Here is a 23,706-nt window from a genome sequence, read left to right as displayed (position 1 = left end):
CCCAAATTCGGTAGCTGTCAGTCCGCTAATAAAATTTCTCGACTTCCAGGATAAGCGCTCCGTGGTTCCTGGTTCATGTTTACAATAAATTATTTCAATTCGTTTTTCGCGCAACCCCAAATTCGGTAGCTGTCAGTCCGCTAATAAAATTTCTCGACTTCCAGGATAAGCGCTCCGTGGTTCCTGGTTCATGTTTACAATAAATTATTTCAATTCGTTTTTCGCGCAACCCCAAATTCGGTAGCTGTCAGTCCGCTAATAAAATTTCTCGACTTCCAGGATAAGCGCTCCGTGGTTCCTGGTTCATGTTTACAATAAATTATTTCAATTCGTTTTTCGCGCAACCCCAAATTCGGTAGCTGTCAGTCCGCTAATAAAATTTCTCGACTTCCAGGATAACCGCTCCGTGGTTCCTGGTTCATGTTTACAATAAATTATTTCAATTCGTTTTTCGCGCAACCCCAAATTCGGTAGCTGTCAGTCCGCTAATAAAATTTCTCGACTTCCAGGATAAGCGCTCCGTGGCTCCTCGTTCATGTTTACAATAAATTATTTCAATTCGTTTTTCGCGCAACCCCAAATTCGGTAGCTGTCAGTCCGCTAATAAAATTTCTCGACTTCCAGGATAAGCGCTCGTGGTTCCTGGTTCATGTTTACAATAAATTATTTCAATTCGTTTTTCGCGCAAGCCCATATTCAGTAGCTGTCAGTCCGCTAATAAAATTTCTCGACTTCCAGGATAAGCGCTCCGTGGTTCCTGGTTCATGTTCACAATAAATTATTTCAATTCGTTTTTCGCGCAAGCCCATCTTCAGTAGCTGTCAGTCCGCTAATAAAATCTCTATAACTTTATAATCTTGTCATAATCTTTTTGGTAAAATATGTCGATGAAAAAATTATATCAAACCTTACACATTATTTTTGATTTGTTCTCACGCTGAAAATATTTATTAGTATTCGAGGTATAACTCGAGGTGGTTGGCGGTTTTCGTTGGAGGTAGTTAGGGGTGGTTGCGGGTAATCTCGGTGATTCAGGAGGAGGGGGACGAGGATTTGTGCTCGGTGAGTAAAACACTTTTATAATATTTCATAGCAATTGTAATTATATTTTATCTGAAATATTTCAAATTTCTCATGTTTACATTGAATTATTTCAATTCATTTTTCGCGCAAGCACAAATTCAGTAGCTATGAATAAGCTTATACAATTTATTATATTATTAATTAATTAATTAATATTCTTATAATATTTGATGGCAATTGTAATTATATTTCATCTGAAATATTACAAACTTGTCACGTTTACAATAAATTATTTCAATTCATTTTTCGTGCAAGCACATATTCAGTAGCTATGAATAATCTTATACAATTTATTATATTATTAATTAATTAATTAATATTCTTATAATATTTAATGGCAATTGTAATTATATTTCATCTGAAATATTACAAACTTGTCACGTTTACAATAAATTATTTCAATTCATTTTTCGTGCAAGCACATATTCAGTAGCTATGAATAATCTTATACAATTTATTATATTATTAATTAATTATTTAATCAATTACTCAATTATATTAATCCTTACACAATATTTTCGATGTGTTCTTATACTGAAAATATTTATTACTATTCAAGGTATAACCTGAGGTGGTTGAAGGTGGTCGGCGGTGGACGAGGAGGAGGACGAGGAGGACGAGGATTTGTGCTGGGTGAGTAAAACACTTTTATAATATTTGATGGCAATTGTAATTATATTTCATCTGAAATATTACAAACTTGTCACGTTTACAATAAATTATTTCAATTCATTTTTCGTGCAAGCACATATTCAGTAGCTATGAATAATCTTATACAATTTATTATATTATTAATTAATTATTTAATCAATTACTCAATTATATTAATCCTTACACAATATTTTCGATGTGTTCTTATACTGAAAATATTTATTACTATTCAAGGTATAACCTGAGGTGGTTGAAGGTGGTCGGCGGTGGACGAGGAGGAGGACGAGGAGGACGAGGATTTGTGCTGGGTGAGTAAAACACTTTTATAATATTTGATGGCAATTGTAATTATATTTCATCTGAAATATTACAAACTTGTCACGTTTACAATAAATTATTTCAATTCATTTTTCGTGCAAGCACATATTCAGTAGCTATGAATAATCTCATACAATTTATTATATTATTAATTAATTAATTAATATTCTTATAATATTTAATGGCAATTGTAATTATATTTCATCTGAAATATTACAAACTTGTCACGTTTACAATAAATTATTTCAATTCATTTTTCGTGCAAGCACATATTCAGTAGCTATGAATAATCTTATACAATTTATTATATTATTAATTGATTGATTAATTACATTAATCCTTGCACAATATTTTTGATGTGTTCCTATACTAAAAATATTCATTACTATTCCAGGTATTACCCGGGGTGGTCGGAGGTGGACGAGGAGGACGACGAGCTGGACGAGGAGGAGGACCAGGTGGACGAGGAGGAGGACGAGGTGGACGAGGAGCAGGCGGGGTGGGTCGTGGGAGAGGACCTCTCCTCTCCTCAGAGGAGGGGAGGGGGAGGGGCAGGGAAGGGGGAGAGGTGGGCGGGGAGGGGGAAGGGAAGGGAAGGGGCGGGGAGGGGGAAGGGAAGGGAAGGGAAGGGGCGGGGAGGGGGAAGGGAAGGGAAGGGAAGGGGCGGGGAGGGGGAAGGGAAGGGAAGGGGCGGGGAGGGCGGCGGGGAGAGAGGGGGGAGACGGGAGGGGGAGGGGCGGGGGGAGGGGAGGGTGGCGGGAGGGAGGGTGGGAGGGAGGGAGGGAGGGAGGGCGGGAGGGAGAGAGTGGAGGACGGATGTCGATGCGAGCCCGTTAGAGTTGATAGAGCAGTACACCCCCCCCCCCCTCCCGCGCCCGCCCGCCCTCCCTCCCTCCCTCCCTCCCTCCCTCCCTCCCTCCCACCCTCCCACCCTCCCTCCCGCCACCCTCCCCTGCCCCGCCCTTCCCTTCCCCCTACCCGCCACCCTCCCCTTCCCTTCCCTTCCCTTCCCCTTCCCCGCCACCCGCCACCCGCCCCTCCCCTTCCCTTCCCCCTCCCCGCCCACCTCTCCCCCTTCCCTGCCCCTCCCCCTCCCCTCCTCTGAGGAGAGGAGAGGTCCTCTCCCACGACCCACCCCGCCTCCTCCTCGTCCACCTCGTCCTCCTCCTCGTCCTCCTGGTCCTCCTCCTCGTCCAGCTCGTCCTCCTCCTCGTCCACCTCGGGTAATACCTGGAATAGTAATGAATATTTTTAGTATAGGAACACATCAAAAATATTGTGTAAGGATTAATGTAATTAATCAATTAATTAATAATATAATAAATTGTACAAGATTATTCATAGCTACTGAATATGTGCTTGCACGAAAAATGAATTGAAATAATTTATTGTAAACGTGACAAGTTTGTAATATTTCAGATGAAATATAATTACAATTGCCATTAAATATTATAAGAATATTAATTAATTAATTAATGATATAATAAATTGTATGAGATTATTCATAGCTACTGAATATGTGCTTGCACGAAAAATGAATTGAAATAATTTATTGTAAATGTGACAAGTTTGTAATATTTCAGATGAAATATAATTACAATTGCCATCAAATATTATAAAAGTGTTTTACTCACCCAGCACAAATCCTCGTCCACCTCGTCCTCCTCCTCGTCCACCTCCAAACACCTTCAACCACCTCAGGTTATACCTTGAATAGTAATAAATATTTTCAGTATAAGAACACATCGAAAATATTGTGTAAGGATTAATATGATTGAGTAATTGATTAAATAATCAATTAATAATATAATAAATTGTATAAGATTATTCAAAGCTACTGAATAGCGCGAAAAACGAATTGAAATAATTTATTGTAAACATGAACCAGGAACCACGGAGCGCTTATCCTGAAAGTCGATAAATTTTATCAGCGGACTGACAGCTACCGAATTTGGGGTTGCGCGAAAAACGAATTGAAATAATTTATTGTAAACATGAACCAGGAACCACGGAGCGCTTATCCTGGAAGTCGAGAAATTTTATTAGCGGACTGACAGCTACTGAATTTGTGCTTGCGCGAAAAATGAATTGAAATAATTCAATGTAAACATGAGAAATTTGAAATATTTCAGATAAAATATAATTACAATTGCCATGAAATATTATAAAAGTATTTTACTCACCGAGCACAAATCCTCGTCCCCCTCCTCCTGAATCACCGAGATTACCCGCAACCACCCCTAACTACCTCCAACGAAAACCGCCAACCACCTCGAGTTATACCTCGAATACTAATAAATATTTTCAGCGTGAGAACAAATCAAAAATAATGTGTAAGGTTTGATATAATTTTTTTATCGACATATTTTACCAAAAAGATTATGACAAGATTATAAAGTTATAGAGATTTTATTAGCGGACTGACAGCTACCGAATTTGGGGTTGCGCGAAAAACGAATTGAAATAATTTATTGTAAACATGAACCAGGAACCACGGAGCGCTTATCCTGGAAGTCGAGAAATTTTATTAGCGGACTGACAGCTACCGAATTTGGGGTTGCGCGAAAAACGAATTGAAATAATTTATTGTAAACATGAACCAGGAACCACGAGCGCTTATCCTGGAAGTCGAGAAATTTTATTAGCGGACTGACAGCTACTGAATATGGGCTTGCGCGAAAAACGAATTGAAATAATTTATTGTAAACATGAACCAGGAACCACGGAGCGCTTATCCTGGAAGTCGAGAAATTTTATTAGCGGACTGACAGCTACCGAATTTGGGGTTGCGCGAAAAACGAATTGAAATAATTTATTGTAAACATGAACCAGGAACCACGGAGCGCTTATCCTGAAAGTCGATAAATTTTATCAGCGAACTGACAGCTACCGAATTTGGGGTTGCGCGAAAAACGAATTGAAATAATTTATTGTAAACATGAACCAGGAACCACGGAGCGCTTATCCTGGAAGTCGAGAAATTTTATTAGCGGACTGACAGCTACCGAATTTGGGGTTGCGCGAAAAACGAATTGAAATAATTTATTGTAAACATGAACCAGGAACCACGAGCGCTTATCCTGGAAGTCGAGAAATTTTATTAGCGGACTGACAGCTACTGAATATGGGCTTGCGCGAAAAACAAATTGAAATAATTTATTGTAAACATGAACCAGGAACCACGGAGCGCTTATCCTGGAAGTCGAGAAATTTTATTAGCGGACTGACAGCTACCGAATTTGGGGTTGCGCGAAAAACGAATTGAAATAATTTATTGTAAACATGAACCAGGAACCACGGAGCGCTTATCCTGGAAGTCGAGAAATTTTATTAGCGGACTGACAGCTACCGAATTTGGGGTTGCGCGAAAAACGAATTGAAATAATTTATTGTAAACATGAACCAGGAACCACGGAGCGCTTATCCTGGAAGTCGAGAAATTTTATTAGCGGACTGACAGCTACCGAATTTGGGGTTGCGCGAAAAACGAATTGAAATAATTTATTGTAAACATGAACCAGGAACCACGGAGCGCTTATCCTGGAAGTCGAGTTTCACCGCGTAGCGGACCCGAAGCGCGGGATCCGGGAGGTTGAGAACCCGTTACTCGAAATACGTAGCGGACCCGAAGCGCGAGATCCGGGAGGTTGAGAACCCGGTACTCGAAATTTGCGGAGCGCGACTCTCATCCGTCCGCTCTACTGCGCGGTTGTTTCCAGACTGAGGAATTCGGCTAGCTGATTTTGAATTGGTGACGTCACTTTCTGAACATCCGACATCCAAACTATGGTTTCGAACTTTGATACTATGTATGATGATGTATGATGTACGATGTATGATGTATGATGTATAAGGTATGATAATATGATATGATGTATAATGATTTTAGCTTTCACATTTCATACAAGAAATACACACCTCATCTTTCCTGCCGATTCCAGACTCAAGCGGCCAGGCCCTTCGATGGTCAGCCGTTGACTGAAGATATATTCTTCAGTGAACGGGTCGGCTAATAACGCTGCCGTTCTGCGACAGTTGGATGATGAAAAATTTCGCTCGTATCTTTCAAATGTGTTTTGAAATACACTCGAAGTGTTAAGAAGCGTCGTTCTTTCTCTCCCCATCGCCTTTCTAGGTCTTTAAATCACTACGCGGCGTTAAATACTGTCTCATATACGAAGCATCCATTTCATCTCGTTCAAAATTAGCGCATCCGTGATGTATTACAGTTACTCTGAATTTTTTTCCATCCGAATACTTTTCGAAAAACAATTCTGCTCCTCCACCCAACGTAGATACAACACTTGCGACCAGCTAAAACAGCGTTTCGATTCTATGCCTATGAAAATTCAAGATCGAGAGAGCAAATGAAAAGTTTTTGGAATAATTATCAATACTAATGTTATGGAATACAACGAGCGCGCGTCGAATTGAATCCCATTTCGAAATGAATAATTCTTCTCTTTTTGTATCATAGCTAATCTAGTAATATAGGTAAATAGGATGGTTGGAGGTGTTCGGAAATGGTAGGAGGTGGTCGGCGCTGGCAGAAGGTGATAGGGGGTGGTCGAATGTGGCCATTGATGGTCGGAGGTGGCAGGGGGAGGTAGGAGGTGTTCGAAAATGGTAGGACATTTCGAAAGTTAAAGTCGACGATGATCCGGTGCATCAATTTTATCGTTACAGATTTTCTTTTCCCATGAGGCATAGAGTATTCAACAACGATAATGCAGTCCTTAAAATTCATCATTCATCTCTGTCCGGAAAGGTAATTCGCAAGGCGTGGTATTCTAGATATGTCAAAACTAAGCTAGCGGCACGTGTTTGCATTGTTAGAAAAATACCCGTACTCTACATACACTGTTTCTAATCTTTTGCTACATTTGGTTTAATCCCCATGCTTCCACAGCACGAATAGTCGGAAATGTTTTTGATTATCCATAATAAAATAAAAGACGTAACAAAGCTTAAATTTATTGTCGGAGCTCTAATGAATACATCAAACTGCGATCGAATCAATTCATTTATTATTTGCACATGACCTCTCTACATTTGATAAATTATTCCTAAATACATTGAAACATATGTATTTATAATGAAATATCATGCAATGGGCTGTGTAAACTATAAACTATAATTTCTATCCAATAGCTGCTTTTATGTCAACAGGGCTTTGAGACTCAGTCAAGTTGGATCTCGATTTTTGCCATCGTATGTAGGACATTGGGTTACAAGAACAAATGCGAATTACGAAGAAATCCGTGTTAGAGATAAGGATATTTTAGTTCAAGTATACCTATACACAGAAATCCGTATGTGAATATACTAAAAACTCTGTGTTTATTGTAAAAGTCTAGTTTTAAATATGTGCATATATGTATATACACATGCATAAGTATATATATATACATATATACACATACATGTACATAAATAATTGCCAAGAAATTAGAAAGACTCACAACTTGTCGCAAATAGAGTAAAACGTAAGGTTAATAATATACAAATTACACAAGCGCACCATAAAACATGGCAAGGGTAATCCTAGTGCAGTGATTGTATAAACTGAAGAAATATACATTTACATATACATGATATAAATTAATAGACTAGACAAAAGTATTTAGAGAGCTTATCTAATTCCGATCTTGTAACAATAGACCATTAACATAACCAATATACGGTTAAAGCTGTATTAGCTACATTCACAATTGGAGATAATATTTTTTATCCATTTTTATAGTTATTTAATGTCTTGTACAACAATTTTTCAAACTTCACCGCAAAATGCCCAACGAGTTCTCGTAGTGCAAATACGAGTCCAATTACCTTACAGATGGCATTACATTGATTTTTGCCTTCTCGCGTCGAGTTATAAATACGGAGAAATCTCAATGAGAGCTCATTTCTATAAGATTTATTGTAGTGCTATATTCGTAGCTGTACCTGTTATTCTATATTATATACTCTCCTAAATTTTAAACACACAGCACAACAATGGCTGAAAGCACAATGACAAGAAGAGAGGAGCAATTTGCATCTTAATAAATCTTTTCTTCTTTATACGTAGCACAGCGACGTCACGTCGGAGGATATGTACTAGTGGATCACTAGGTGGGGCACAGAACTAAAACATAATTGTGTTGAAAATCTTTAACATCTCTTACAGAAAGTTGGTACGTTGCCAGACCTTATATACCAACAATGAATATTCATGGAGGCTATATTCATAAATACTTACAAAAGTAAGCTAATATTAATAATAATAATACTCAGCTATTAAAGTTTCGCTGAGCGCTCCGACCAAGGATTCCATTTCACCGAGAAGCTCTGTTAATTGGCCAGTTGACAGCTGACGCAGTTCTGAAATCAATTGTCAACATGAAATTCCAACTTCAATCAAGACCGTGCAAACATAGATGTTTTGATACAAATGAAGACAAGGTGATATTAGTATACAAGTTAAGAATTCTTCATCTTATTACTTTCTTCGTAGAATGGTGATCCTAGAACCTCCTTACTTCTTTCCAAAGTTTCATCCACATCCAGTAGAGATCCTTCGGAGTCAGCAGACCGTTCCATTGACGGACTTTCCTGCAATGCGGAATATTACAAATTAGTTATATCTTGCAATTACAACGTTGAAGAAAAATGATTAAGATGTAAGCGCCAGTTAAGAAAGTTCCTGACTAAAATTACTCTGAGTAAATAATATGATTTAAAAAGAGCAGAAAGAGGCGGCAGGGTGTGGTAGGAGGTGGACGGTGATGGTTGGCGGTGTTTGGTGGGGGCAGGAGGGGGTAGGAAGTGTTTGGCGGTGGTTGGAAGTGAGCGGCGGTGGTCGGGGAAGTCGAGAACGACGAGGACAACGAGGCGGCAGAGGAAGAAGAGGACGGGGACGAGGTGGACGAAGAGGACGAAGGTGGTCGGAGGTGCCAGGAGGTGGTTGACTACTTCTGATACTAATTCTTCTCCTGATCCCACTTCTCATCCTACTCCTAGTCCTACTACCACTCCTCATTCTATTCCTGATCCTACTCCCACTCCTCCTTCTGATCCTACTCCTATTCCTACTCCTGATCCTACTCCTGATCCTGATCCTACTTCATCAAATATTATAAAAATGTTGAACTCACCGAGCACAAATCCTTGTCTTCCTTGTCCATCTTGATCTCCTCCTCTTCCTCGTCCTCCTCCTCGTCCACCTCCGACCACCTCCAACCATCGCCAACTACCTCCAACAACCACCGATAACCACCTCGGGTTATGCCTGGAATAGTAATAAATATTTTCAGTTGACGAACACATCAAAAATATCATGTAAGGATTAATATAATTAATTAATTAATCAATAATATAATAAATTTTATTAACGCATTTATAGATACCGAATTGTAGCTTGCGCGAAAGATGAATTGAAATAATTTATTGAAAACATGACATGTTTCAAAAATTTTAGATAAAATATGATTACAAATGCCACTAAGTATTACAAAAATATTAAACTCACCGAGCACAAATCCTCGTCCTCCTTCTCGTCCACCTCCGACCACTTCCAACGACCACCGATAACCACCTCGGGTTATACCTCGAATACTAATAAATATTTTCAGAACACATCAAAAATATTGTGTAAGGATTCATATAATTCTTTTATTGACATATTTTACCGAGAAGATTGTGAGCAAATTATGAAACATTATAGACATTTTATTGGCGCATTGATAGCCGCTGAATTTGGATTTGTGCAAAAAATGAATTTAAAGAATTTATTGTTAACATGACAAGTTCAAAATATTTCAAATAAAATATAATTACAATTGCCATTAAATATTGTGAAAATATTATACACACCATGCACAAATAGTAACATAGCTTTTTGTTATCGATTTAAATGAAAATAGTTCATTGTAATCATTGATTTTGTACGATTAGCGTATACGAATGGCTAAAAACTGAAAGCAATCAATAATTATGCAGCAAAATATTTAAGTCACGCCGAATAAAGGTTAATAATAAACTCAGATAATGAAGAAAAAATATCTTTCAAATCGGTTCAAAGTGGAAACCAGGTTCTTCAGACGCTGCTATATGAAAGATCGGGAAAAGTACACGCATTATTTTTTTTTTTAAATCAATCAAATACCATCATTTTTAAGCGAAACGTTGATTTTTGGTAATTTTTTTTAATGGGTGATAACTAACGAAGCTTTTGAAAATTTTGAGTGTATTTCAACTCATATTTGAACAGCTCCATAAAAATGTCCCTATCATCAATCATCACAAATTGGCGAAGTTATTAGCTGACCATTAAAGCGCCTCGCCGCTGGAATCTCGAATTGGCAGGAAAGATGGAGTGCGTAATTCTTAGCTGAAATGGAAAAACTAATATTACTTTGAATTGACATATATTTTCATCATCGATGAACGAAAAAACGTAGAAAAAAATGTTAAGTCACATTCATTTCCGTTCAGAATTTTGTTAGTGAAAATCGTTACTTTTTACGTTTGAGCTCGACGATTAATATGACATCACGGTTTTTTCGGTTATTTTAGTACATCGATAATAAAATAGTGTACGAATTGAAAATAATTAGCTTTAAACCCTTGCTCGCTAAAGCTTGCTCGAGGTCGGATGCCTAGTGTAACTAGTTTTTGTGCTCGTGCGCTCGCTTACTAGTTGTCAGTGTTTTACCATATGCCATAGTTGTAGGGGAGACCGGGGCACGATGGACTTCCCAAAAAATCTGGTATTTGCTTCACAGTATACAGAATGAACAATGTCTTTGTGCATGTGACGGAAACCGAATCTGTCCGTAAGATTTTTCCTATACATATAATGTTACAAATCACGTTTACACATGCATGTAAGTATAACGTATTGTTATTTTATGATAATAAATTTCGTCAAAAAGTACCACAGAACAATCAGCTCAGTGCTAACAGATTTGAAACACGACGCCCAGCAATTGTAGCTCTAATTGAACGACGTGATTGTATGTATTCCTACGTATACTATGCCAACTACTCACCAATTGCAATTTTTTGATCCTGGTCGTTCGGTTTTTTTTCGGATTCCAAATGTTACCTGAAGCATACATATTGGTTTGATAGCACAAAACATGACGTTTTCAATAATCGAACTTCTAAACTTGAAAATTAGTCCTGAAAGTCAAAAGTCACCAGGTCAAGGACCTGGGCAGCCAAAACCACGGAGCGCTTGTCCTGGAGGTCGAGATCCACCAAGTGGAGGACCTCGACAGCCAAATCTACAGAAAATTAGTCCTGAAGGTTTAAAGTCACCGAGTCAAGGACGTGGACAGCCAGAACTACGGAGCGCTTGTCCTGGAAGTCGAGTTTCACCAGGTAGCGTACCTGGAGCGCAGGAACCATGGAGCGCTTGTCCTGGAATTCAAGTTTCACCAGGTAGCGGACATGGAGCGCAGGAACCACGGAGGTAGAGAACCCGTACCGCTCGAAATCTGCGGAGCGCTATTCTCATACGTCCTCTCAACTGCGCGGTTGTGTCCAAACAGAGGAATTCGGCTAGCTGATTTTAAATTGATGACGTCGAGAAAAAAAAATTTGGGTGACGTCACTTTCTGAACATCCGAACATCCAAACTTTGGTTTCAAACTTTAATACTATGTATGATGATGTATGGTGTGATGTATGATTATATATGATAATGTATGATGTAAGATGATATGATATGATGTATAATGATTTTAGTTTTCACATTTCATACAAGAAATACGCACTTTATCTTTGCAGGAGATTCCAGATTCAAGCGGCCAAGCCCTTCGATAGTCAGCCGTTGACTAAAGATATATTCTTCAGTTAACGGGTCAGCTAATAACGCTGCCGTTCTGCGGCAGTTGTATGATAAAAAATTTTGCTCACACCTTTCAAATGCGTGTTAAAATACACTTGAAGTTTTAAGCAGCTTCGTTCTTTCTCTATCACCTTTTTAGGTCTTTAAATCAGGACACTGCGTTAAATACCGTCTTATATACGGAGTACCCATTTCATCTGGATCGAAATTAGCGCATCCGTGATGTATTACAGTTACTCTGAATTTTTTTCCACCCGAACACTTTCCGAAAAACAATTCTGCTTCTCTACCCAACGTAGATACTTCACTTACGACTAGCTGAAACAGCGTTTCGATTCTATGCCTACGAAGATTCAAGATCGATAGAGCAAATGAAAAGTTGTTGGAATAGTTATGAATATTAATGTTATGGAATACATCGAGCGCGTGTCGAATAGAATCCCATTTCGAAATGAATAATTCTCCTATTTTCATATTATAGCCGTATTATTGTAGATAATCTAGTTTTTCTTCTGGAAAATTATAAAATTTATAGTATGCATCACGTATTTATTAATCGTAAATGGATCATATAGGTATAGTAATATCGTACATGGACCGCATATACTTTTTGGTCTCTGCATCTTTATTACATCTAATCTATTATTATTTATAAGCTATGTATACATTTTTCTCGGGTACCTATACTCTAATTAAATCACTATTTTGCCACGAATTTTGGAAGAAATTTATTCTCATTATTAATTTCTTGTATCGCCGACAAGTCGGTAAGTACACATAGGCTAAGTACTGGCTTGGGCTCACCATTGCGAAGACTGTTACTCGGAAGGCGAATGCAGCCAGCATCGACATGATCGGTAACTCTCTGATGTTCCGCAATAAGTTCTCAACTCTACCGTTGGAACATCTCAGGGGGCGCAAGCCCTCGACGATTTTCGGTTGTCACACCAAAGCCCATTAGGGTACCTGTCTTTATATTCGTCAGTCAACGGTTAACGTCACCTCTTTAGGGCTCTGTCTGGTTTACAGTTATTAGTTCAACAAGAACTCCACAAGAGTGCGACAAATCAGATCAACATCGCAAAACATCGCCGCGATTGCCGGTGTGATATACCCCATAAGTTGTCCGTGTGGTATACAAGTTACTAGTTCATGTCTTAACGAATTGCGTCTCCTAGAACAGATACAATAAGAAATTACTGGAACTGTGCTCGCTATAAACTATAACGATATAACATCGTGATATTTACTCGTTTCCTCACTTAGTATACCTCAATAATAACTAATCATGTCGGATTGGGACACTGTACCAATTACTCTGCGTAAGCGCGCCCCAAAAGCAGCTGCCATGAAATCAGAACAGGTAAATCATATTGTGTATGACGAGCGCAAGGCTCGGACCATTGACGATTCTAATTTTCGAGAGAGTTTGTTTTCGTTTTTACAGGCAGTTAACGCGGCCAGACGTCAAGGTGTTGCCGTTGACACACAATCCAAGTGTAAGTGCTGCATTACACTCCATTCGACGACCAATCCTAGACCATTAAACCGGGTCAATTTTCGCCAGGCACTTTCTATTTCCTGTTTCAGAGCTGTTTACATCTCGCTAAAACAGAGATATTTAAATACCGTATTTTGATAAGAATACAATTCGTCAGTAGAAGATGGTTCAATTTATTGGTACAAAATTGTCCCAAATTTCCAAACATTTGATGTCATATTTTCATATGAATTTGGTGACTGGTGTTGTACAAACTTTGTCTGAGTAATTTGACATTAATTTAACGTGAATACCAGCATATTTGTATATGTTACCCCACTTTCAATTCATCTTCCAAACATTAGTTGACTTGCAGGCTATGGCATATTCCAGGAAAGTAAAAAACAGCAAATTCATTTTGTAACAAAGTTCTAATTTACAATTGAAACTGTCACTACATAAGAGATTGCACTGAAAACTTTAATGATCATTCTACTTGAAATCCGTACAACTGCTATGTATCATTACTGACGGAACATCTGTATAATCAGAAACTCAACATTCCTAGCAATTTTGGAACTGTCAAAGCAGTTTTGTAGCATTGAACAATCAGGAAATTTCGTGAAATAAACAGATACATACTTGTATGGCTGAGATACACTGAATACATTAGTCAAGTTCTATTTTGCAAAAAGTATATGTGAAAGACAAAACTAATGACAGCTCACACGTTATGTACAGACACTTAGATTAATCCAGAACTCTTTGATATCTTCAGTAATTTTCCGACCTATGGTTTTGGATGAGCAATGTTGGCACTGCCGCCCATCCGCCTCAGGCTTTTTTCTACTCACTGCTTGGTATGAGGCATACAGCCGGCAGTGTCAACGGTGCTCATTCGGAATCGTGGGTCTTAAGATTATTAGGGATATCAAATGGGTTAGAATCGATATAAGTGTCTGTGTAATTTACACGTGAGATTGAAGCTTGTAATTTTAACAGAGCGAAACTTTTTTTGTCTAATATCTATTTCCGCAACTTCAGAATTGTCAGAAACAAATTCAAAAGTTGCTGAATAGCAATTGGTTTTTAATGTGCTTAATTAAACCAATATCAACTTCGTATTTTCACCTCAAAATTCCACAGATTCTGGAGAACCTGAAAAGAAGTGTTTGGAATCTAACTCTGTATAGTCAGCTTATCAAATCTGAAATAGCTTTCCTGGGAAATTGCCAGTAACGATACTTTAATGTAGTAAAGTCTTCAATTCGCGAAATCAAGTTCCAAGTTCGTTTGCAGGGGGTGGAGGTGCCAATAAACAACATGTAACCACAAAAAATACAGCTAAACTTGATCGTGAGACTGAAGAACTTAAACACAACAAAGTTCCACTTGATCTTGGCAAGCTAATACAACAGGGGCGGCAAGCCAAAGGATTATCTCAAAAAGATCTCGCAACAGTAAGCTATTCACTAGGTTGAAATCCATATCTTCATCATAATGAAACAGTTTGTGATAAACTTGCTAATTCATAACTTTCAAATGACGTATGATGAAATTAGGACTCGTGACACGATTGATGCAAATCATATTTACCCTGAAACTGAAACCTTTGCAAACTAATTGCTTAGTTGCGAAATGGTAACTTTTTCAATGTTTACTTACGTGAATGTTACAAATTTCTACCTCAAAGCTGTTCATCTGGGTACCTTTATAATTCCTACATACATTTCCAATATCTGCGACATGGGAGCTTCTCTGAAGACTCATTCACCTGTAAATTACTGTTCTAAATTGGCAATTTTATGTACCGTTCAACCTCGATTATCCGATTCAATTGGAGTCACGCCTGGTTTGGATTAGTCAAAGTTTGGATAATAGGACAATAATGTTGGATGAAACTATGCTATGCGATGAAAAATATTAGAAGCAATGCATAAATTTTATGTTATTACTACAAATAATGTCTTGCTGTAGCACGCATCACATCATTCTAACTCCATTCGCGTGTAAAGTTAATTCAAATATCAATAACTTTAACAAAAGACTGTCGATAGACCTTCTTGGGTATCTTTTTTTTAACAGCGTATTTATATATTTAAAAATTTTGGGCAGCCATTCGGTATAATTGAGCAATGTTTTGGAGAATTGATGGTCTACTGTATTTTACAAGTTTGGATCAGTTTTTATAATAAGTAATACATAGAAGAGGTTTGCATAAATCATTACTGTAGTGTCTAATAATAAGAATAAATAAATTGAAAGACATTATTTAATCATTGAAATTATCTACAATCAAACATAGCCATGTCATCAATGTCAACTAAGGAGAGGGTTCTTTCGAAGCTGAAAAACTGAGAAATTACATCTCTCACAGTCCTGAGATTTGAAAAATTTAACTTGTTAACAATCCAGTAAATGCGCACAGAAATAGCAAAAAAGTCTATATTTCCGGAGATCAAAAATGTTCAAAACACCATGATGGTGTGTGCATTATTATTATTGTATAAGCTTGTAAAGTCGGTATCTGGGTATCAATTGTACTCATACAAATACATTACCAATTGTTGACATCTACACTTTGAATGTTAATCATTTTCATTTGTTCCTATTCAGAAAGTGAACGAAAAACCGCAAGTCATCAACGATTACGAAGCGGGTAGAGGCATACCGAACCAATTGGTAATCGGAAAGATAGAACGTGTCCTGGGAACCAAACTACGTGGAAAAGATCGTGGCCAGCAATTGCTGCCCCCCGGGACAAAGAATTAAATCTCGGGGGAATAAATTCTCAACTTTTAACCTTAAGGCCAGTTTTCATCCACTTATAATTAGTATTGTATATTATATGAGTTGTGAATAACTTGCAAAATAACGATCATGTCTATTTAGACGGTCATCAGTTCAATTATAAAGGATGTTAAAACAACTTCCAAACATCGAGATTATTTACGTTACTAAAACAATAATGTTACTCGTATGATGTAAACTTGTATAAGTACTCTTATTTTTGAATGGTGTATCTAAGCCTTTGAAATGTATTCAAGCATTTTTACATTTCTGAAAGTTTTATGTGCCACATGTGATTTTTTCACGATAATTGTGTGGTAGCTTCAAGCTTCGTCATTAGTTATGATTATAGTTGCTTGGAGCTTTTACAGAAATTTGTTCTATTCTTTCCTGTATACATCACGTTTTTTTTCGTAAAGTTTTACCAAACTTAGCACTTTGATATATGCGTCAAATAAATTTATAATGTACAAATGCTTCATGTGCTACATCAGTATCAAATAGTCACTGACTTCAAGTACATTGAAGGACGAGTAAAAATGTCTGTACAAAAACCATAATACTTTTCCTACATTGCGACTAATGAGAAAACGAATTACTTATAATTCTGGCCATTTATGATTGAATGAATTATGAGGGAAAATGCTAGTTTAGAAATAATGCCATGTCGTTTCAACAAAATCTTAAGAAATATTTATAATGGTGTTATAACAACTCATGATAAGTGGATGAAAATATTACTTTATACATAATTGTTTCCCTGATAAAAACTATCATGCCACCAACCACTATTCTCTGGATTATGATTATATATACCTTTTTTTGTCCTTGGTTATTTTGATATGGTGTATTATAAACTAGACTCTGTATTTTGTTTGTATGAGGTGATAAATGGAAAAAATCTATAAAAAAAACATTAATAGAGTTATTTTAAATGAAGTCATAATAATTGTAATAAGTGTTAATAAAGGTATGAAATAAATTCGAGCATAAAAATGTAGATTTCCTGTAATGAAGCATGTTATATCTTATAACGATTAATCATAAATAAAGCTTATCTTATAACTTAGTCTGTTTTGTTACGTGCCATGTCCCACATCACCTAACATGAATAATGAAATTAGGATATTTGAACTCAGAACGTTCAATTTGGCAATGCAAGTTCTCCAACCATTACATCATTGTTAGTGACATAAGCTTTGTCTCCACCAAATCTCTAAACAAAAAATTCTTAGCCTTGACTTCAAAAATTGTCAGCATGCTTCGCATGAGACTTTTACAGTTGATGGATGGGATAAAATCATAGGTTGTTAACTTAATTCTTGCTAATTTCAGACGTCAACTTTCACAAAGCATTATTTACCTTTATTTGAGCTTTATTAATCGAAATAAGAACCGTTTGAATCTATATACTTTTTCCAGCAGTATATAAGTTAGTTCGTACCTTTAAAATAAAAATTCAACGTTCTAGAGTCGACAAATTCTTTGAAGATATTTTGCACAGTCTCGTAATTTTTAAAAATTCTTCCCTTGAAGTTGTCTAAGTGGATGAAGAAGTGGTCATCCATTGATGAAAGATCAGGTGAGTACGCTGGAGAAGGCAGAATCATGTATCCCAATTTGTTTGTGTAGCCTTTGAATTATCATTTGTACGGTATCTGGCCAGGCGTTATTGTGCAGCAAAATTGGGCCTTTACGACATACTCTGACTTGCATCCCATTGACGAAAGTGTATAGATTCCAATGGTTCTTATTTCGATTAAAAAACTGATACAAAGCTAATTTATGCTACGTGAAAGGTGTGGTCTCAAATTTGCAATAATTAAGTTCACAACCTAATATATAAAACAACGAGTAGGAGTGAAATTATTACATTTTATTATAGAACAGATATCGGTAATACGAAATCACAATATGTATTATTAAATCAATCCTTTCTAAGGTCAAACTTATCTGCCTTGATACCATCTTTTGTAATGATATTTATGAAAATACCATCGCCAGTGTAAATGTCCCTTTCAGCAGCTGATATAAAAACATCCTTCAGGATAGCTAAAGCACGATCTTGAGGCAGAGGAGTCTTGTCAACACCCTCCTGGTTCTGGTAGCCGATCTAAAATGTTATATGAAAATTTTGGAAACTGATTTGATTGAAATATATTTCTACTGACTCAAATGGCACTTCAAATTTCATATGCAACATTCCAGTTCTCAGGCATCTGCAACTGTGTATAGCTAATCTGTGAGGCAACGGAATGGGAACTCGTTTATAAAATGAAACAGTACCTGATTATCAAGCAATGGCTGTAAAAGAGCACCAGCAGAACCACCAGCTCTGAAGTTTGATCGTTCGCAGTGTCCAATAGGATCGTAACTATAGACACATCCTTTTCCATTCTCATCCAAGCCAGCCAAAATGTTGCTAATATAGTAGGGAAAGAATCTCTTGTAGTACAACATTGTAGACAACATTTGTGCTGTAGCAGGAGTTGTCAATTCCTTATGATGCTCATGTTTGTACATCTGAAATTGAGTTACTTTCTTTTGGTTCATGAAAAATTTACAACTGGCGCAATATTGATAAATACAGGGATCTTATTTGAATTGGTAAAAAAAAATCTTAAAGTGGATAATGTCTGAGAAAGTGGTTTATAAAAGAGTATAATGCGAATGGCAGGGCTAAAGAACCAATAAGGCAATGAGGAAATAATGTCCAGGAAGCATTAAAATACTAATCCATATTTTAATTAAAACGTTTTGAGGCAATGATATGATTTTCGATGACTCATTTGTCGAAAACTGTTCACATAAGTCGACAAATTATGGAATGATATAGCTTCATTGAGCATGCAGAAAGAAATTCACGATAAGATTTTGCACCTTTTAGTTTTATTATTTATAATTTAATGAGTCTCTGATCTCAAAAAGTGGAAAATTCTTCAAATTACAGAATGTTTATCAAACTCATAGCTTGCATATCAAATTTTTCGAGACCATATCCCAACGGACAAAGTGACAGAATCGTAATTTTACAATTCTTCATAATAAAAAATAGAAATCAATTTAGTGAAATACTGTCAAAGGTTTTTCAATACATAGATTGTAATCCATAATGAAGCCACCTGTAAATATGAAGTACAGCAATACCTCGATTAACTGGAGGACTGGAACCAGGAGTGACCTGGATAATCGAAATCGACAGATAACACAAATATGATATACAGACATGCTTTATGTATATATTCTGTTATCGACTCTGTAAACATCCATAATATCGTATAATTAAAATGTTATTTCTAACACTTGTATCGTTATTTAATCATTAAAAAGAAATATAACATCATCTTTAGACGGGCTTAATAAAGCTTTAGAGTATTACTCAGAATCAACCTTCTTAGTCGTATATGATAGACCGATCCTCAAGTACAGGTACATGTACTTAATCTATTGCCGATAATACAAATTTTCAAATATGAAAAAAATTATACGTTTCGCAGGAGGATTGGTTAATCCCTATCCCAGATAAACAGCACCCAGTTAATTGAGGTTTTACTATATTTCAGGAGCCATGTTTTGGAGAATCATGCCAATGATAAAGAACCGACACTTAAAATATTTCCACTTCAAGGCATTCCAAGTTATTTTATTGCAGTCTTTTGACGGAGGATGTAGGGTCTTGAAAAAGTGGGAGAAGAAAGTGGAAAATGAGCTATGTATAATCGTTAACTAAAGGTATATGTATAACCTCTGTATATAGTGGTGAAAACACTTGACAGCATAACTTACAATCTTCATACCACGTTGTAACAAATCACTACGCATCATGAACGAATTTCCGGGCAGTGTTAAATATTTTTCCTAATCCCAATCAAACCTACTTAGTTTCTTTTTGCAAATAAAAACCCAGATGAATGAAGACAGTCAAACATAAACACAGTACAGAAACTTTCATATTAACTCTCATTCACCACATTTTTATTAAGTAAGTATATGTAGTGATAATATTATTAGGATTAATCAAAATTGTGTTGCAATTGAGAAGAATCCAAAAAACCTGGGTTTATTTACATCCTGAGTATTTTGGCGCATCAGTCGACAATAACTGTTGGCTAGTTACCTGCATACGAGCCTGAAGGATTCTTGTGAGCGTCAAGGTATCACACCAGCAACCTGAGCAGCCCAAAACAGTTGTGTTGGAAAGTGGGAATAATTTCTGCTGCTCACGAGTGAATATTGAGAATCCAGTGCTCAATCGTGAATCTGCTGCAATGATGGCGTAATCTTCTCCTGCTATCGCCATTACACTCCTATTAAGGTCGAAATAAAGAATCACACTCCATGAGTAAATTAATCGCTTACATCCATATAAAACGATTTATTACATGCAAATATAAAACAAGATATCTTTAAGCAATAAAGCATTTTTTATGCATCTTCAACATTACGGATGTCAGTATTTGAAGCTGTTCACGATTCGCAGAATTTACGATACCACGATTTTTATTGTACAGTTTGACGCAGCAACTCCAAGACATGGTAAGTTCAGTTTTAGGTTATATTAAGCTCTCACCCTCCATTATCGGCGTAGGGGCTGAAGTGCACTTTCTTTGCCCCTTGAACTTCATAATCGGGGAAAGAGCCGGCTGAATAACCGCCGAGAAGAGCCATGTTCAATTAATTAACCGTACAAGTCAATTATAAGCATTTACTGCAGCCGTCGAATGACAACTCACTTTTTCAAACAAGGCAAGCTTGTGACACCGTATAATTTCTGAAAGTTTAGCCCGTGCGAATGTAATCGGTGGTAGATGGCATAGCCGGAATGTGAATGTGTCACCGTAAAAACTTACTTTAGAGCCTTGGCTGAAGATATATAAAGACTAATAACCGTATAAGACTTTTCGTAGTCGAAAATGGACGAGACAAATTAATCGTCAAGCAGCGCTATCTGCGTCCTACAACTGCATGCGCAACTCAATCCGGCAGGCGGTCGGTACGTAAAGACGACAAGAACTGATGTCGCCATCGCACGTCGCGAGTGTCCAGATAATGCAGAGTCAAATACTATTATGCCTGTGGAATGACGAACGGGAACAGACTGAACTTTCATACAACCCCGTAACGAGGCAGTATATTTTTCAACTATGCAAATTCATTGGAACCAAATCCAGCGATGTTAATCTAACTCCATCGGATCAAAAGAAATAATGTTATCAACATAGAAATACAATAAACATGCACCTGGTTTACTGTTAACGGTGTTCTAGAAACCCTTTCTTGATACAAAGGATGGGAGACAGATTCGAAAAAATTAATCAAAGGATGGAGAGATATAATCGTTCCTATATGTACCTTATGTAATTTCTGTAGAGATGTTTAATACTTAATTCGTACCGTAAACTAAGGATAATAATATGTATACTTCAGTCAACACTCATACCTTCGTTTCGAAAGAAGATACAACAGACATATAAAAATAATTTCTCAACTGACGTTAGATTTCCGTAGTTTTTTAAAAATACAGTTTATTTGCAGCTCAAAACTTTCTATACGAAAATACCACTTGTAAATATTGTTTGGAAATTAGGTAAGACTCGATTGTTACTAATGTTTCAGTTCATGCTGTAACAAACCTCGACGAACCTCAGGCAATCATTATTACAAAAGTAATTTGAAAAAAATTTAAAGATGATCAAAGTTCCTTTTTTCAACTTCTACTCATATTACCTGGTTAGATTGCGACTTTGTCCGCTGACTTCCAAACACAAGATTGTTCAGAAATTTATTATCAAGTGGCCTAGATTATAACTAATCATATCTGTCCACTTTGTTATACATTTATGGTAGTGCCCGTATTGATTGTTAGGAATTTCGAGATTGTCAATATGTATTCCCGACAAAGCTGATACTATTTCGTCAGGAATTTCAGCACTTTTCCGGTAACCGCTAGTGATAATATGACCCTGAGGATACAATTGTGTAATAATACTGTATCAGAAACTAACGACTGATATTACTTCAAGATATATTTTCCGGATTCTTTATAATCAAGGTACGACCTTTGGTAGACACAATTTTGTTCACAATTATATTGTAAGTAACAATAATTCAATAATCACCGGTTGAAAATTTTTCCCACGCACATAGTCATATTTTTTATTCCAACTGATTTGTGATTTGCGTTCTTGACGGATATCACTTCCTTTCCGTCGAAAGTGATAAACTTGTGTGTATAGTTTGACAAAACGTTTCTATTGTGTGTCTAAAATCAATTAATAATACTATAAAATGCAAGTTATCATATGAGTTAACTCTCTTTTTATGGATGTGAAAGTAATTATTTTTTGGAAAAAGTATTTGACAGTAGATTCAGTCAAGTAATCTAGAAAACAAGTAGGTATACAGATTTGTCTTACAAAATTTTAAATAATTTTCTACAATACAGATGTAAAAATGAAGATGGGAGTTGATTTCTTAGTGTGCTCGTTTCCACACCACCGCAAGCGGTAAAGCATCCGGCTCGTTTTTTTTTCACGTGGTATCCCCAGTAGGCCTAATCCACGGAAAATACTTGCAAGATCGATCTTACGTTCTTCGAAAAATTGCGAATGACTTTTTTTCACATATTAATTATGGTAAATTATTTTCCCCAATCAATTTGGACTCGCGTATATTTGTAGTTTGTTGCGCACGGGTTTTTTTTTTATGGGTATGAGATAAAATGAAGAACCTGGTGAATAAGCAAAACAATCAACAACGAAACCAAGATCTAAAACTCGAATCGCTGTAAGACATTGTCATGTACCTATCGGAAAACGATGCAGAAATCTTGGAAGAAATTGAAATAAATCGAAGTAAAATAAGCACAACCACCAAAATACGACAGAGCTGAATAATTCTACAGTGAAATACAAAACGAAGATAACGTATGAGCGACTCGAGAAAAAAACTCGCCTTAAAACGATCGCAATAAAAGATTGTAGAACTATTTTTAAAAAACCTACAGCTGAATAAATTTTACTACATTTTGCGATTATGATGATGCTGAACTACATCGCTGAATCTGCGTATCGGTCAAAACAAGATGAATGACCCTGGATCAGACCTAAACCACACCTAAGCCTGAAAAATAAGACGTTAATTTTTCAGTATAGACAATAAAACTCAGTTACCTGGAACAGATAAGAATATAATTAGTGCCATATGTCGGTGCAGACAAAAATATAGTTAGCTGGGATAAGTAAAAAATAAAATTAACGGAAAAAGAGACAGATTAATTAGCTGAAACAGATAAAAGGTTTGATTAGCTGAAACAGATAAAAGGTTTGATTAGCTGAAACAGATAAAAGGTTTGATTAGCTGAAACAGATGAAGGAGTGATTATCTGAAACATCTAAAAGTTTTATGAGCTGAAACAGACGAAGGTATGGTTAGCATAATCACATAAGTCCATAAACTTACAAAAAATGGGTCGAGTCCAACATGATATTCGTTTGAATATTTGTAGCTTCAATTATTAATTGTATTGATGATTAAAAAACATTCTAAA

General features: G+C 36.6%; 3 protein-coding genes across 3 annotated transcripts; 1 reads left to right on the top strand and 2 right to left on the bottom strand.

Moving 5' to 3' along the window:
* Positions 1-7,729: 7,729 nt before the first annotated feature.
* Positions 7,730-11,176, bottom strand: LOC138190628 (uncharacterized). Its single transcript, XM_069134382.1, has 5 exons — positions 11,085-11,176; positions 9,563-9,648; positions 9,189-9,322; positions 8,538-8,646; positions 7,730-8,415 (listed from the first exon to the last, which is right to left on the bottom strand). The coding sequence occupies exons 1-5, from the start codon at positions 11,174-11,176 to the stop codon at positions 8,309-8,311; spliced, it is 528 nt and encodes a 175-aa protein (XP_068990483.1). The 3' UTR covers positions 7,730-8,308.
* Positions 11,177-12,945: 1,769 nt separating this feature from the next.
* On the top strand, positions 12,946-17,226 carry mbf1 (multiprotein bridging factor 1). Its single transcript, XM_046615975.2, has 4 exons — positions 12,946-13,250; positions 13,335-13,386; positions 14,667-14,827; positions 15,984-17,226. The coding sequence occupies exons 1-4, from the start codon at positions 13,176-13,178 to the stop codon at positions 16,137-16,139; spliced, it is 444 nt and encodes a 147-aa protein (XP_046471931.1). The 5' UTR covers positions 12,946-13,175; the 3' UTR covers positions 16,140-17,226.
* Prosbeta6 (proteasome beta6 subunit) lies at positions 16,577-20,974 on the bottom strand. The gene is made up of 4 exons (XM_046615974.2): positions 20,728-20,974; positions 20,275-20,464; positions 18,444-18,680; positions 16,577-18,270 (listed from the first exon to the last, which is right to left on the bottom strand). Exons 1-4 carry the CDS (start codon positions 20,823-20,825, stop codon positions 18,085-18,087), a joined length of 711 nt encoding a protein of 236 aa, XP_046471930.1. The 5' UTR covers positions 20,826-20,974; the 3' UTR covers positions 16,577-18,084.
* Between the last annotated feature and the right edge of the window lie 2,732 nt (positions 20,975-23,706).

The sequence above is a fragment of the Neodiprion pinetum genome, chromosome 3 (genome assembly GCF_021155775.2).
Source record: "Neodiprion pinetum isolate iyNeoPine1 chromosome 3, iyNeoPine1.2, whole genome shotgun sequence".
Taxonomy (NCBI): Eukaryota; Metazoa; Arthropoda; class Insecta; order Hymenoptera; family Diprionidae; genus Neodiprion; species Neodiprion pinetum.
This window is presented reverse-complemented; position numbering and strand designations above follow the sequence as displayed.